The sequence below is a fragment of the Martes martes genome (assembly GCF_963455335.1).
Source record: "Martes martes genome assembly, chromosome: 2".
NCBI lineage: Eukaryota > Metazoa > Chordata > Mammalia > Carnivora > Mustelidae > Martes > Martes martes.
In genome coordinates this window covers 102,635,138-102,650,875 of record NC_137889.1, presented here as the reverse complement: position 1 = coordinate 102,650,875, position 15,738 = coordinate 102,635,138, and the positions used below count along the sequence as shown (strand labels likewise).

Sequence of the window (15,738 nt, the reverse complement as noted above, 5' to 3'; positions counted from 1 at the left end):
GGTGAGCTGAGCTGAATGGGAGCAAAGGGCTTTGGGCTATCGGTCCATTAGAAAATAACTCAAGAAAAAGAAGGAAGAAGAGCCAAGAAAAACAAAGGGTGATACAATTTGTTTAATTTACTCAAATTAAAGTCACACAGGTATTATTTTTAAAACATTGACTGGTGGTTTTTTATTTTTTAAGATTTTATTTATTTGTCAGAGAGAGAGAGACAGAAACCATAGCAGGGGGAGCAGCAGGCAGAGGGAGAAGCAGGCTCCCCGCTGAGCAGGGATCCCAATATAGGGCTCGATCCCAGGGTCCCGGGGTCATGACCTGAGCCAAAGGCAGACACTTAACTGACTGAGCCACCCAGGCGCCCCTATTTGTTTTTTTTTTTTTTTTGGATGGTAAAATGGAAAGAAGCAGATTTGGGCCTATATTCCAGTCTAAACGTGTTACTTTACTATTTCATTTGACTCTCTTGAACTTTCTCTTCCTTAGTCAAAAAACGACCAGATTAGAATTGATGGTATTCATGGTTCTGTCTATTTCTGACTAGTGCTTTAATTTCCTGGGGGGAGGAAACCGAACCAAAACAAAAACACCTCAAGATTTTTGTTAGCTGTAAAGCAGTCTTTTGTTCCAAGGTATTCTTGGTGCTCTTATTCATTTCTCAGTGGCACCTCACTGGGCTGATTACGCAGGTCACATTACCCTACCATGTTAGCTTATAATAATACTGACATTCTGTTTTATAGTTTATGAAGAGTCTTCACACACCTTATCACATCTGATTCTCACAGTTATTCGGTGACATAGATTACACAGATATTATTTTAATCCCCATTTTATAGATTAGGAATTTAGTTCACAGAGGAGCAGAAATCTGATTCCGGGATACACTGTAGCACTGTTGGCCGAACAGACATATAAACACGTATGATAAAAAAAAAAACAACACACACACACACACACACACACAAACACGTATGATACGGACAAAGTCATTACCTTACCCTTACTTGAGATTTATGTGTGGCATGTTTGTAATAATGAGGAATGGATATTATTTGGTGCTTATAGTATAGGAAAAAGGAGGCTTAAATTCACTGAGGATATTTTTTTTTTTTTTTTTTTTTAAACCACAGATGACCACAAAGAATCTTTTGGAGCATCAGTAGATGAAGTCGTCTTTGACCCAGTGGAACTTGGAGAGTGTTTTGGATTCTGTTAGATGCTGCTTTATGCTCCAGACTCTCCAGTTCCAAAGACTGCCTTGTGGTTCTTTTTGCTCTTTCAGGTCTCTCAGCGTTTTTTAGTTAAAAAAAATTTTTTTTTTATTTTCATGTCCTTCAGCATTTCTTCATCTTGCAATGTGCTTCCACTCCTTGTTTTCCTCTCAAACTTCTACTTATCCTTCAGGCTCAAGGGTTACCTGCTCTATCAATTATTTGCTCAGCAGCTTCTGCAAATATAGGGGCTTTTATCTCTCTCTACAGCAACCTTTAAAATCTTCACTACAGCAATCATCTTACTTCTCTCTAAACTGAACTACAAGCTTCTTAAAGCTAAGCTAAAATGCATCCTTTCATTCTTGTATTCCTAGACAGTATGGACTGTGATACATGTTAAAAATATGTATGAAATGAGTAAACTGATTTCACTGAATATTATAAAGTTGGGATTTTAGCAAAACTTTTAGATTTGATTTCTATGTAATTTGTTGTGGGAACTTCTTATCTCTAATACTCAGTGTTTTATTTTTTAAATTTTGAAGCAATGACAAACTTACAGAAAAGATGCAAGTGAAGACCTTTCCTCACTGAACCATTTGAGTATAAGCTGCTGATCTAATGCTCCGTTATCTTGGAATACTTTACTTTTATTTATTTATTTTTAAAAAGACTTTATTTATTTGAGAGAGAGAGAGAGAGAGAAAGTACAAGCAGGGAGAGAGGCAGAGGGAGAATCAGGCTCTAGGCTGTGCAAGAAGCCCAAAGTGGGACTTGATCCCAGGACTCTGGGATCATGACTTGAACCAAAGGCAGTTGCTTAACCGACTGAGCCTACCCAGGCACCCTCTTGGAATACTATAATATGTATTTTCTACATTCTTTGACCACTTCCTTGTCTTCAAGCACAATGAGAGTCTCCAGGGTTAGCTTGTGCTTTGCCTGCCTGGAGTTAAACCTTTCTCTAAGGAGCTCTGGTTCTTATTAGTGAATAGTTTTTATTTTATTTTTAATTTTATTTTATTTATTTTTTTTTTTAAAGATTTTATTTATTTATTTGACAGACAGAGAACACAAGTAGGCAGAGAGGCAGGCAGAGAGAGAGTGGGAAGCAGGCTCCCCGCTGAGCAGAGAGCCTGATGCGGGGCTCGATCCCAGGACCCTGGGATCATGACCTGAGCTGAAGGCAGAGGCTTTAACCCACTGAGCCACCCAGGCGCCCCTTTAATTTTATTTTTAAAAGCTTTATTTTTACTTTCATAATCTCTATACCCAGCATGGGTCTCAAACTCATGACCCCAAGATCAGGAGTCCCATGCTCTTCCAATTGAACCAGTCAGCCACCCCCTGAGAATAGTTTTTAGAAGCCAAGCTGAGGGCCATAGGTATTCTCATTGATTGCTGTTAGGGCATCACTGTTTCCGGGACCTGCCAGTGGACAGAGCTAGGGTATTTTTTCAACTATAGTGAAAACCATGAATTTGCAATGACATCTCCAATCCCAAAACAACAGCATGGGTTCATCCTAAATTTTCTCCCTCTCTGAGTTTGCAAATTCCTTCCTTGATAGTGAGAAAACTGGCTGCAATTATTATCTTTATTTACTTGTTTAATGAATCCTTTTATGTGTAATTAATTTTTTCTCTCTGCTGCCATTTTCTTCCCCCTCATTTCCTCCCAGTCTTGCTTGGATTCTGACACTCTATGATTCTGGGCCCCAAATTCATATGAGGGGGTTTTCCATACATATCTGAGCAATTTTCAGACACTAGCTGAGTGTCCCACAATTAATTTATCATACCAACTCATCATACCTGGGTGCTGACATTCCGTGCTAGGTGCATGCACACACTCTTGTTGTCCAGAAATAAATGCCCACTAAGGAAGCATCTTCTGATTTTCCACGTTCCCTCTACATCTGGACACCTTTGCCACCCTGCGTGGGCTATAGCTGCCCATACTAAATTTCCCTCCTACTTGGATACCCTCCTTCTCTCTCTCTCTCTCTCTCTCTTTTTTTTTTTTTTTTTAAAGATTTTACTCATTCATTTGACAGACAGAGATCACAAGTAGGCAGAGAGGCAGGCAGAGAGAGAGGAGGAAGCAAGCTCCCCGCCGAGCAGAGAGCCCGATGCGGGGCTCGATCCCAGCACCCTGGGATCATGACCCGAGCTGAAGGCAGAGGCTTTAACCCACTGAGCCACCCAGGTGCCCCGAGGATACCCTCCTTCTCTTGTTCAGGTTCCAGCACCCCACTGTGACTGCACTCCACACAGCTACTATTTATCAATGCTATGCTCCACTTCATGGCTTTAAGACTGGAGGGAGCAGAAGAGAAGGGAAGGGGGAGAGAGGGATGTGTTGTCTCTTAGATTTGCTTATTAGTCATTCTGCAGAGAAATAAATGCATGAGAAAGTTTAAAAGAAGCCCATTTGCTCCTTATTTGCAATAGTAACAAAAGATGTGGACTGGAAAAAATTTGAAGCTATTAGAAAAAATAAGACTTGACTTTAAATGCCCTTTCAGGCAGTTAAGCATCTGCTTTCCACCCAGGTCATGATCCCAGTGTCCTGGGACCAAGTCCTAAACTGGGCTCCTTGCTTAACAGGGAGCCTGCTTCTCCCTCTGCCCTCTGCCTGCTACTCCTCCTGCTTGTATTCTCACTCTCACTCTCTCTCTGGAAATAAATAAAATCTTTTTTTAAATGTCCTTTCCATTGGCGAATTGATTTTTTTTTTTTTTTTTTTTTGAAGAGAAGAGAAGAGGGGCCCAGGGAGAGAATCATTTTTTTTTTCTTAAAAGATTTATTTATTTATTTAAAAGAGAGAGAAAGAGCACAAGTTGGGGGGCAGAGGGAGGTGGAGCAGAGGGAGAGCGATAAGCAGACTCCCCCTTGAGCAGTGAGCCCACGAGGGAGGAGCTCAGTCTCAAAACCCTGAGATCGTAACTTGAACCCAAATCAAGAGTCAGACCCTTACCTGACTAAGCCGCCCAGGTGTCCCTGGGTCAGTGAACTTTTATTTCTCTTCCAGGAGTTTCATGTTTTGTTCTGAAAGATGACTCCTAAATTAGACATTTAGAAATAAGGCTGGAGTGGATACTTCTTCTTCTATCCCAATTTTCCTGTTTCATAGATGAAGGAATTGAACTTGTCACCCAGTTTCACAGGTAAATTGTTGGAAAGACAAAGCGTCTTTCAGTATCCTGGCTGGACTTCCTGGCATGCTCCCTTAAATATTATCATTTGAAATTACTTAACCACTCAGGCAAATTTCTGAGAGAAATTATAGTTATTAACGTTACACTTTATATTTTAAACTGGAAGTCCTTTTTTCAGTAATGATATTGCTGAAAGAATGCCATATTTTGAGCCCTAAAATCTTATCTGAGTAGTACTTTGGTGATTATATTTCATTAGAGTGGAAGATGTAGAAATTAGCCTTACCGGTTTGGTAGTTAGTAACTTGTAATTTTCTGAATACTCTCTCTTAATTGCATGTTTAAATTATATTAACTGGATTTGGTAAAGTTGCTGAGCAAGTTGATTATTACTTATTTTACTGTTTATTGTCTTTTGGGGTTGATGGGCAGGCAAAGTGCATATATATAGACGTGAATGACTAATACAAAAATTTTATTAAAAAAAAATCCCCAATACAAAATTTGTATTAGTTAAAACACATTTATATTTGTGGAAAATCCAACATCTTATCAATGTTGCATTTCAAGCTGGGAATAAACAGCTTGCTGGATGTGGATGAACCATCTGAAGCATTCACTAATTTCTAAGAAACACCTTGAGTCACTGACGTCAAAAGGAAAAATAACAGTGACATGAATTTTCTTTTGGCCCTTGGGTGAGATATTTGCCCTTTATGTACCATTATAATTTCATAAGTTATTACTGATAAATATACAGATTTTATAATTGGAAGGGACACACCATCAAGATCATTTTGCTGATCTCCCTCCAAGACAGGAATCCTTCTATCACTCACCTGTGGGTTTGAAACACTCGAAATCTTGGAGAAATCACTACCTCCCAAAGCACTTGTGCTTTATATTCTGCGGAAACCTTTCTCTTGGTGACTTTGCTCTGTTACTAGTCAGAATACAGTTAAACATTTTCCATAGGACAGCCCTTCGGTTATGTCCACCTAGAACCTTATCCCTCTGGAATTTTCTCTCTTGTCTCTATTTTTCACATTTACATTTAAGTTTCCCTTCCACATCTCCTTGCCTTTTTCTGCACTTAGGGTATCTTAACATCTGCTGTTTAAAATCTGCACTTAGTATCTCTTAAAATCTGCTGTGCACTCTGAGCCAAGTGAAAGGCAAGAACAGCACTTTGAATTCTTATTGTACTTTGCCATGTAGCAGCGAACCAAGATTTACTTTATTTTGGGACAATTACATCCACTAGACACAACCTTTGTCCCCAAACACCGCATTCACTTTGCACAAGCTTGTTGATCTCACACCTAAGTCAGCTTTTCTTGAACCCTCATTTGAACAAACAAACATTCATTCTGATCTGCGGATATCCTGTGCGGCGTCAGGAAGGGCCGACCTGGGCAGTGCAGGCTCAGTTCGCCCGCCACCACGCTGGAGATCTGGTTTCCTTTTTTTCCTCGGAGTTTACCAAGTAACACAAAAAAGCAATTCCTGCTAATCTCTTAGACAATGCATGGGGCTCCAGACTCTATTCCAGGAAGCTGGTTTCATCAAGGTAACAAAGAGACCACCGAGACCAGAAAGGAGGCTGGGGACACCGACACAAACGTGGCATTCAGGTAACCCCCCGGGGTGAGGGTGGAGAGCCCGGTCCGGTGAGGAATGCGCCAACGCCAGCGGCTCTGCGCCCCGGCGTGGACGAGCGCGGGAGTTCAGGCTGGGGGAGTGCGTGTCACCACGTGCCAGAGAGGCGGGGACAGGGCCCGCCTCTTATCTGTAAAGGGCGTAGGGCCGGATCTCGGAGTTTCAGAGCTGACTTGCCAGAGATAGTGTTGAGAGAGAGACAGAGAGACAGACAGACTCACGTGGACACACTCAGAGACGCAGAGACAGAAACAGACAGGCGAGGTGAGAGATTAGCAGGCTACGGTTTGCCAAGCCCAGCGAAGAACTCTGGGAGAGGGAGGGTCCCGCAGAGACGCAAAGTCCAGGACTCCGAAGGGGCTATTTCCTGCAGCTCAGTCGGGACTGTTTCACGGTGTCTAAGTTTGCTCTGAGGGAATTTAGCCGCAAAAGAGGAAGAAGAGGTGGGGTTCTCTAGTGAGAGCGGTTTTCGTTCTTCCTAAAGAAATTGTTTGGTTTGGGGCTTTATATCCGGGAGGAGCCTGTGTCACCACGCTATGCAAATCCTGGGACGTTTGCAAACCTGGCTCGGGAGCAGTTGGCCCCCTGCCTGGCTGGGCGTCCGAGGGCTGCCGCAAGGCCCTGCTCCGGGGGCTGGCCGGTGGGTGGCCCGCTGGCCTTTATCTCTGTCCCCCTTTGTCCTCTTTATCTTAGGCTCTCCAGGAGGCCCGGGGGCCCGCTCTGCTTATCGCTCCCCACCCCCGTTCCACCTGCACTTCAATGCCCCGCAGGTCGCGGGCTGCTGCTCTTCCGAAGGCGGCGGCGGACCAGGGGCGCCCTCGTCACCGCTGACTCGGACCCGCGTGGACCACGCCTGATCCGCGCGCCCTCGGGCACCGACGCCGGTGCGCCCAGAGCGTCCCGGTGCGCTTCGGCCAGTTCCAGGTCCTCGAGAGGCAGCCCCGGCCGGGATGGTCCCGGGCCGGGCGGTGGCTGGGCTCCTACTGCTGGCGGCCGCGGGCGTCGGAGGCACGGCGGTGGGGCCCGGGCTCGCCTTTAGCGAGGATGTGCTGAGCGTATTCGGCGCGAATCGGAGCCTGTCGGCGGCGCAGCTCGCGCGCCTGCTGGAGCAGCTGGGAGCCGCCCCCCAGGAGGGTGTCGCCGAGCCCGGCCGGCTGCACTTCAATCAGGTACGGCGGGGGCCCCCCGCGCCCTGCCAGGCTCTCGGTGTCCGTGAACTTTCATTTGTATGAGAACACTATTTGTCTGGGAGAAGTGAGGGAGGCAGAATAGCGTGAGGCGTGACTCATTGGTGGCACTTGGTTTTCACCACACTGGGCTTTTCTTCCACCGGGCTTTTATAAAGCTGGTGTTGTTGAGGGAGCTAGACGTTGCAGTTTTACTCCTGATGAGCTGAGAGGTCCCACGCTTGTGGTTATACAATTTTAGAGAAGAGTTTATGAAGTAGTTGAGGGCTGGAAGCACCTTATGAGGTGCTTTTCTATTGGAACGGCGGACCTCAATCTTCCTTGCAAAGATAATGGCTCACAACCCGCCCTCATCAACAGTTGCTTGATGGGTAAGAACTGCCAAGGAGATACGATGCAGTTGTCTTTCCTGGGTGGGTTTCACGAGCCTTACAGAGCTGGGGGGGGGGGGGGGGGTGTCCATTGTACAGAGATCAGGAAACCAAGGAGGCCCTGACCAAGATCACATACCCAGTTGGTGCTTGGACTGGGCTTAGAGCCTTTGTTTTTAATCACTGGTCAGGGCAAGTGTTTGATTCTAATTTTCATTCAAAATAAAAATATATTTCTCAGTATGTATACGCAGTATTAGCTAGACATTCTGTAATGCCTAGAATATGAGGACAGCCATGAGCTACCTGGGAGAATTTTAAGATCATACCTATTAGTAAGTTCCCCCCCCCCCAAAAAAAGAAGATGCCATTATAGATTCCTAGTCACCTCCATAATAAAATATTCTGTGATTGAGTATTTCTTAAAACTGCGAGGTAGGCAAAGTGTGCTTTTAGCATCCTTCACAGAACTCCTCACCACTTCTAAAAATTTAGTTAACTCAGTGCTTTGATTTTTTTTTTTTTTCCTTCTGCTCTTGTTCCAGTGACAACTGATGATGAATGGCAGTATGCAGTAATTTGCGTAGTGTTTGCCACTTCTGGGCGATATGTTAGTTTCTGTTAGAAAAAGTGTTTATGTTTTCAGATGTTTTGGGAAATACTGCATACTATGTATTCTTCACTCAGGAATTTAGGATCCTGATATCCTAAGAAACCTAATCTTAGATGCCAGATAGGGAAACTTTAATCAGGTAAAATCCTTGCTAATAAAACTACAGCTAGGTTGGCATTCTTTTTATTAGAAATATCTTACCCCAATTAAAACATACAATAATTGGGAAGTAGAACTTTCTGATGCCATGGAGTGGGGGAGTGGTGGGGGAGGGGGTTAGAGAGCGACCTGCCTTTGATCTGGAAGGGTTTTGTGGTCTGCTTATATAAGTTCTTTAGTAAACTATGTATAGTTCCCGTTCTGGCATGATACTGCCTTTGGTTTAATGTCTGAGAACTTCTGTGTTGGAAGACTGAAATGCTCCCATAGTATATAGCTATTTTAGAAAATAAAGCAAACACCTTCCTAAGTATTTTCCGTCTAGTTGCAGTCTCTTTTCAATTAGAAATAGCTGACCGAAGTATTCTAGGAGGAGTAGGGGTGGTCATATGCTTGCAAAGGAGTGTGGAGATTTCGTTTGCAGCTGCATATCTGAGGTCCACACATTGTTTTCACTTAAATTATCTCCTTATCATGTCTGGAGGGGTAGATGAATTATAAAGTGACAAAAGACCCCTGAACCATCTGTTGGCAAAGACACTGGAAAATATGCCTAAATTTTTTAGGAAAATCAGATAACTTTATTAGCGATATGATCCCTGGTTTATGAGTAAGTTGGATGCCTCAGTAAGTAAATTATAGGTATGTTGACACCTTGTTTCTTATTCTCATGTTTGCATATTTAACTGCCTTCATTATGGCATCTGTGGGCATCAAAAAGAGAGAGGAAGAAGCTCATAATTACTTTGGAAACAAAGGCAAGCTGAGGAAAGTTTATCATGTAATCAGGCCTAACAAACATCAACTAAAAAGTTCTAAAGAAAACAATAGTCATCAGTTAAATGGTGACAAATGAAATGCCATTACAGAGAATCTACTAATTTGCTGGCATTCTGCTGCAGCAAGACACCATCCAGTTTGGAACAAGATTTAGAGCTATTAATATCTCTATTTTTTAAAAAGACTTATTTATGATTTGAGAGAGAGAGAAAGCAAAAGCACAGCACCAGTGAGTGGGAGAGATGGAGGGAGAGAAAGAATCCCACATGGAGCCAGCACTGAGTGCAGAGCCCATCAAGGGGCTTGATCTCACCATCTCGTGATAGGATCTGAGCTGAAACCAAGAGTCGGCTGCTTAGCCAACTGAGCCACCCAGCTGGCCTTTACTATTTCTATCTTAAAGAATGCAACTTCAGTTTCCCCGCCTGCCTGAAAGTAGAATAAATAATACCTGGGACTATTGTGAGAAGCCTGACTTTCTGACTTTGAATAGGGCTGGGAAAATAGAATTTATTTTGATGAGCCAGGGATTTATTGAATTTTCTGAGCGATCTATTTACAAATGACATTGTTCCTTTGGATGAGGGCTGTGATATTTCTCAGGTCAGCTTCTCTCGAGTAATAGACTAATGTGCGGTGGAATTTTGTTAGACAGTTTTGGAAGGGAGTTTCTAATATCTTTTTTCAGTATCCCTACGTACTATTAAATTAAGTCATCGCTGTAGGAGATGAAAGTGGCCAGAGTTCAAACTGGAAGCAACAGAACAATTGAGTTTTATCTTTCTGCTTCTTGTGGTTACTGAGGGTACAAAAAGCTGGTAGAAGAGGTGACCCCAGCAATGAGAGGACAGAACTCTTTGAGCTAATTGAGTCTTTGGGACCCCAGGACTGGGTGTAAGTGTGATTTATCTCGGGGGGTTCTTGCAATAAACAGGGGCACCCCAGCTGAATGAACACCCTGGGTGATTGATTTAGGGGACTTAAGAATAGCTTCAGTGTTAACCTTTTGTTTGTCTGATGTTCTTCTCTTCTTCTCCAAATGTTCTTTTTTCTTCATTTTCTTTTCAGAAAAACCCCTCACCTCCTAGTTCTTAGGTGTAGACACTGGTTAAACAGCTTCATAAAGGAGGAGACTCTCATCCTCTGAATGATAACACGAAGCTGCAGGAAATGGGTCTATTCAGATAAGGCAGCCTGGCAGGGAGTGTTAGTAGGGGAGCTGGAGACGTGGGGGTGGGTGTAGGAGGCTGGCATGTGAGGCGACCTTTGTTTCACCGCGATCACCCAACCCTATGCTTTTACTTCTCTCTCTTAACTCTTCTTCTTCTTCTTCTTCTTCTTTTTTTTTTTTGCTATGTATCTTGCAGCACATCTCCTGCTTTTGTTTTTCCTTTTATGTTGCTACACCCTATTACCTGGACCTTGTTTTTAAACCTCTTCCAATTCATACTCAATCTTCCCAATACAACACGCAGTATGCCTCTCCCCTTTCAAAACTCAGCCAGGAGCTGGCTGTCTCTTTGCTGGTGAGGTTTAAATCCTGAGACTGGCATTCAAGGCCCCCATCCCTGCTCTAAGATGCCAACCTGCACCTCCAGACTTGGCACTAAACTATTCGCTCTTCTGTGAATTCATCTGAAACTTCTGCACAGCCACTTCCTAGCTCATTATCTTCCTTGTACCTTTCCTGTTTCTAACTAGAAAGTTCTTTTCCTTGAATTACCCTATCAAAATTGTACAGTTTTAAAAGAACAGCTGAACTCCCCCATAAAACCTTTCTGGGACATCACAGCCAGGACCAATTCACTGATTTCTCTCCTTTTTAATTCCTACAATATTTTTTATTATGCTGTTTACACTTAACTATGCATGTATTCAACAAATTCTTTGAATGACTACTATATTCTAATTAAAGTGGTCATTTTTAAAGTAGAAATCTGATCATATCACTCCTTTTACTAAAGCAATTCAACTGCTTCAAGATAAATGTCAAATTCTTTAATGTAGCTAAAGTCCTTTTAAGATCTGGCTCCTGAATATTTCTCAAGCCTTCTCCTTTGCCGCCACTGTAGTCTTAATGGACTGCTCATAGTTCCTGGTTCTCCCTGTATATCTGCCGATGTTTCAGCCATCAGTTTAAGACCTTATTTCTTCTGAAAAGCCTTTCTTGATCTGCTCAAGGGTTTAGTAGGAGCCCTTCTCTGTGATTCTATGTTAATTGGTGCCTGTGCAATCAAAATATATTATATATCACAATTATATCATAATATTATAAAATGTAAATAATTTCATGCGTTACAATTTTCTGTTTATATGGCTCTCCCCAACACCACCCCCCCCGCCCCAACCCCTGCAACCAACATAAACACAAATGATTTTTAAAAAATTGAAGGGAATGACCTGATTCATCTCTAGGGGCTCATATAGTGCCAGGTACATAACACATATTTTCTGCATGTTTTGAGTGAATGGGTGAAGATTGTTTAATAGTAATACAGTCTGGGTTCTCCCATGGCATTACAGTTTATTGAGGGAGGTATGACATATGCACACATAATTTTAATCATGCACAATAGCATGATATATCTAATGAAAGAATTGCAAATGAAAGTGGAATAGGGATCAACCATGTGTTTTCAGAAAATTCACCTGCATGAGAGTGTGGAATGTGTTGGGTTGGGTCTAGACGGAGCCAGGGAGGAGACCGCTGTTGTTTGCTGATGTCACGATTGTTGGAGCCTGGAGACAGTCAGAAGGTAGCATAAAGGCTCTGTCTCTTGCAGAAAAGCAGGCAAAAAAGCTCCCTTCCCCCAGTGAATATCTTCTACTTCATTCTTTTGCCTGTAGTGTCTTTGACTCTTGTTAAATCTTTTCCTTTATTAGCTTCCAGCCTAATGATGCCAAAGGGAGAGGCAGTGAGATAACTCTTGGCTTTTTATTTCACTGGATGGCGGCATGTAGCCAACAGAAGGTGTGTGTGTGTGTGTGTGTGTGTGTGTGTTCATTCCGTATGTATTGTATGCGTAGTTTGTTGTTCTCTGTTGAACTTTTACTTGGGGTGGGGGTAATGGTGGGTTAGATGAGGGAGGCTGTGGGAACCGCTGACATGGACAGAGGAGAGAAAGAACATCTGTTGTTGTTGTTGTTGTTGTTCTTCTTCTTCTTTTTTCTTTTGACCTTCATGTTCTGAGAAATGGTGGGGGGTAGATCTTCCAGGAATGCCTTCCAGCCTGCTTGTTCAGGTGAGAAATGAAGGGTGAGACAGAAGGGCAAGACAGAGGGTGAGGCTGCATTTAGGTCTCTGGTTGCTTTACCTTCAAGACAATGTATCTTTTCTCACTTATTATATCCCTCTCATTTAAGTTGAGGGTGTATAGTTAGATCATTGTTTCCAAGAGGTTTTGGGAAAGTGAAGGACACTTGTAATTCATTTGACTATGATGTCAAGAGCTTAGCTTGCCTCCATGCCTGGTATGATTGGGATCTGTATGGGAAAATGCTCTTTATTCTTTCCATATCTAACTGCCCTAAGAGTCATATGCACCCTTTTGTACATATCATAAATAATTATATCTAGGAATTTACTGGTGTTTCACTATGTGCCATATCTCTTAACCAATTTATTTGTATTATCTCATTTCATCCTCACAACAGTTCTATGATAATGGCACCATTATTATCTTCATTTTACACAGGAGAAACATGTGGTACAGAATGGTTAAGTAACTTAAATAGTGTCACACAGTAAGCGGTAGAACCTCAGGCAGTCCTAAACACTACGCTGTTGTGGATGTTTTGATTATAGTCTTGAAAATCATACTCCCGGGGTGCCTGGGTGGCTCAGTGGGTTAAAGCCTCTGCCTTCGGCTCAGGTCACGATCCCGGGGTCCTGGGATCGAGCCCCGCATCGGGCTCTCTGCTCAGCGGGGAGCCTGCTTCCCTCCTCTCTCTCTCTGCCTGCCTCTCTGCCTACTTGTGATCTCTGTCTGTCAAATAAATAAATAAAATCTTTAAAAAAAAAAAAAGAAAATCATACTCCCTCTAGCCTGGGAAACTATTACTTCATATTTTGAAATATGAATATAAGTTACTCATCGTTGATCACAATCAGCTTATCCATAGCTTAGTCACATGAAGGACCTGTGCCAAGAGTGTAGGAACCACAGTGGTGATATGTCCCTTTCCTCAGAGAGCTTTGAATCGAAATAAGAAATAAGACAGAAACTTGTGAAAGGTGCACAAGGCAAAACTGCATAGTTAATTAATCACTGGGGCAAAGACGGTGAGAGAGAGCATTAGGCTGGCTATGATTCACTGTCATATGAACACTGCTGAGAGCCTGTGCTGCTGGTTTAGAAGGAAGCAATGAAGGAAGAGTAGGTGAGTGGAATTCCTAGCTCTGACCATGCAAGTCTGCGCTGCGAGGGAGCTTGAGCTCTCACACATATGAACGGAAGAGGGCAGAGGTAAAAACTTTTTTCCTTGGTAGGGGTAGATCTTTATTCCTCATGAGGGATGTTCAGAGTAGAGTAGCTGGGTGGGAGGTTTGTGGGCTTTATGCTTTCCAAGAGTCATGCCATATTCCTGTTTCCTGAAGAGACCCATCCTGGGAGATGCTAGGACTTCATTTCTCCAACATAAAAACCCATTTCTTTGGGTGCCTGAGTGGCTCAGTTGGTTGAGCGACTGCTTTCAGCCAGGTCATGATCCTGGAGACCTGGGATCGAGTCCCGCATCAGGCTCCCTGCTCAGCAGGGAGTCTGCTTCACCCTCTGACTCACCCCCGTCTCCTGCTCTCTCTCTCTCTTTCAAATAAATACATAAAATCTAACAAAACCAAAACAAAAACCCCATCGCATTTCAACTGTGACTGTAGTTTAAGAGTCTTTATTTTCCCCTTTAAATTTAATGCACATTGAATCCACTAGGTTTCCCGTTTCTTTTGGTGATGGTCGTGGTTGAGGGAGAAAAATAGGACTATAAATAGGATGGAAAATGAGGCCTGAAGTTGAGAGGGATTGATATTCCTCAGGGAAAAGAAAAGCAACCCGTTTATGAAGGCAGCTTGATGTGGTTGGTAATAAGGGTCTGCGAGTTACTTATATTCAGAGGGCATTTCCTCAAAGGAGTGTCCATATTGCTAGATGCACACAATTAATATTAGGATCATTTACCATGCAATTTATTATTTAAAAAAAAAAGAATCTTACTGAACTCTAGACTACCTAAGAAGCTGTAGTTTTCAGAGTTTTCCCATCCCCAACTCCAGATAACAGTAGATTCCTGCTTGTAATTGAAACTAATTAATTTATTCTCAAACTATTCCCAGTTGTCTGTTTCAGGAGCCAAATGGGTTTGCCAGGTCTTGAGATTTATTTTATAAAGAAATGAAACTATCATTGAATTACCTTTGTGATGATGGGATTTGGGAGCATAGAAAATCTCTAGAATGGAGCCTTGTTTCAACTGGTTTCTGTCTCCTTCCAAAGATCCTCTGTTGTTTTTCTTGGCCTGGAGTTTAAGGAGAGCAAAAACAAAAATCTGTGAATCTAGATCAAAGGTGTTAACCTGAAAAGTAGTATTATGCCTTCCAAGTCCAAATATCTAATACGTTGACTTTTTAAATTACGAACTGAATGGCTAGAGAACAAAAACAGGTGTGCATTGATAAGGCCTGTAAGGCTTTAGTTCCACAAGCCCAGCTTAAAAATAATCCAGAGTTGTCATCGATTTATTTGGTGAGCTCCTTAGATCTCAAACTGTAGTAGAGAATACAACATAATGGTTAACAATTTGGCCTCTGGAATCAAACAGACCTGGGCTGAAACTCTAATTCTGTCACTTATTAGCTGGGGAATCACAGGCAAGTCACTTAACTTCCTTAATCCTTAGTTTTTACATCTGTGAACTGAAAAAATTATCCTTACTCATAGGTGGTTGTTTGAACTAAAAAAATAAGAACAATAATAACATTTACTGAGCAATCACTGTATTTCAGACACTTATATATTTACTGCATTACATGTAATAAAGATTTTTGTCATTGCCTATATTACTTCAAATATTAAGTAACATGTAAGACAGTACATGTAAGACACATATTGCCTGGCTTAAATATGTGCTCAATGCATAGTTATTATAATACTGTGTTACTTGGTATAGCTATACCTTTTTTAACAAAATTGTCTTTTACTGGAGGCCTGAGTACCCCAGGGTCAGTCAACTTACGGAGGAAAGCGCTGCTCTAAAAAGACAGCAAGGATTAATGAAATGAAAAGTTCAATGAGAAATATGTCAGTCCAGCGCTGGTTTCAGTGTTAGTTTCCATGACAACTCTCACCTCAAGAGTCTTCTACCTTTCGCCTCTGCTTCCCGTTGATCAAACACTCCTGATAAATTCCTAAATATGTAAACCTTAGGTGTATAGGCTAATGAGATGATGTTGGGTATTTCAGACTGTGGACATTTCCTCTCCTCCAGATTACTTCTGAGGCTCCATTTAGGAATTAGCTGTATTTTATTACTCTTGTCCAAAATTTACATCACTACTGAAATGTGAAGCGTTGGGAGTCTATGTTCTATTTCCAGAAATTC

The 15,738-nt window shown here is 42.3% G+C and overlaps 1 protein-coding gene across 2 annotated transcripts in view; it reads left to right on the top strand.

The window, feature by feature from the left end:
• Positions 1-6,189: 6,189 nt before the first annotated feature.
• Positions 6,190-15,738, top strand: part of SLC39A8 (solute carrier family 39 member 8) — an 81,748-nt gene continuing 72,199 nt past the window's right edge. Inside the window, exons 1-2 of one of the 2 annotated variants that reach the window (XM_080797556.1) lie at positions 6,190-6,298; positions 6,728-7,203. In XM_080797556.1, coding sequence (XP_080653682.1) covers positions 6,985-7,203 — 219 coding nt within the window. In that variant the 5' untranslated portion in view covers positions 6,190-6,298; positions 6,728-6,984. Of the gene's footprint in view, positions 6,478-6,727; positions 7,204-15,738 lie in introns of both variants that reach the window. The other variant, XM_080797557.1, reaches the window with a different exon arrangement.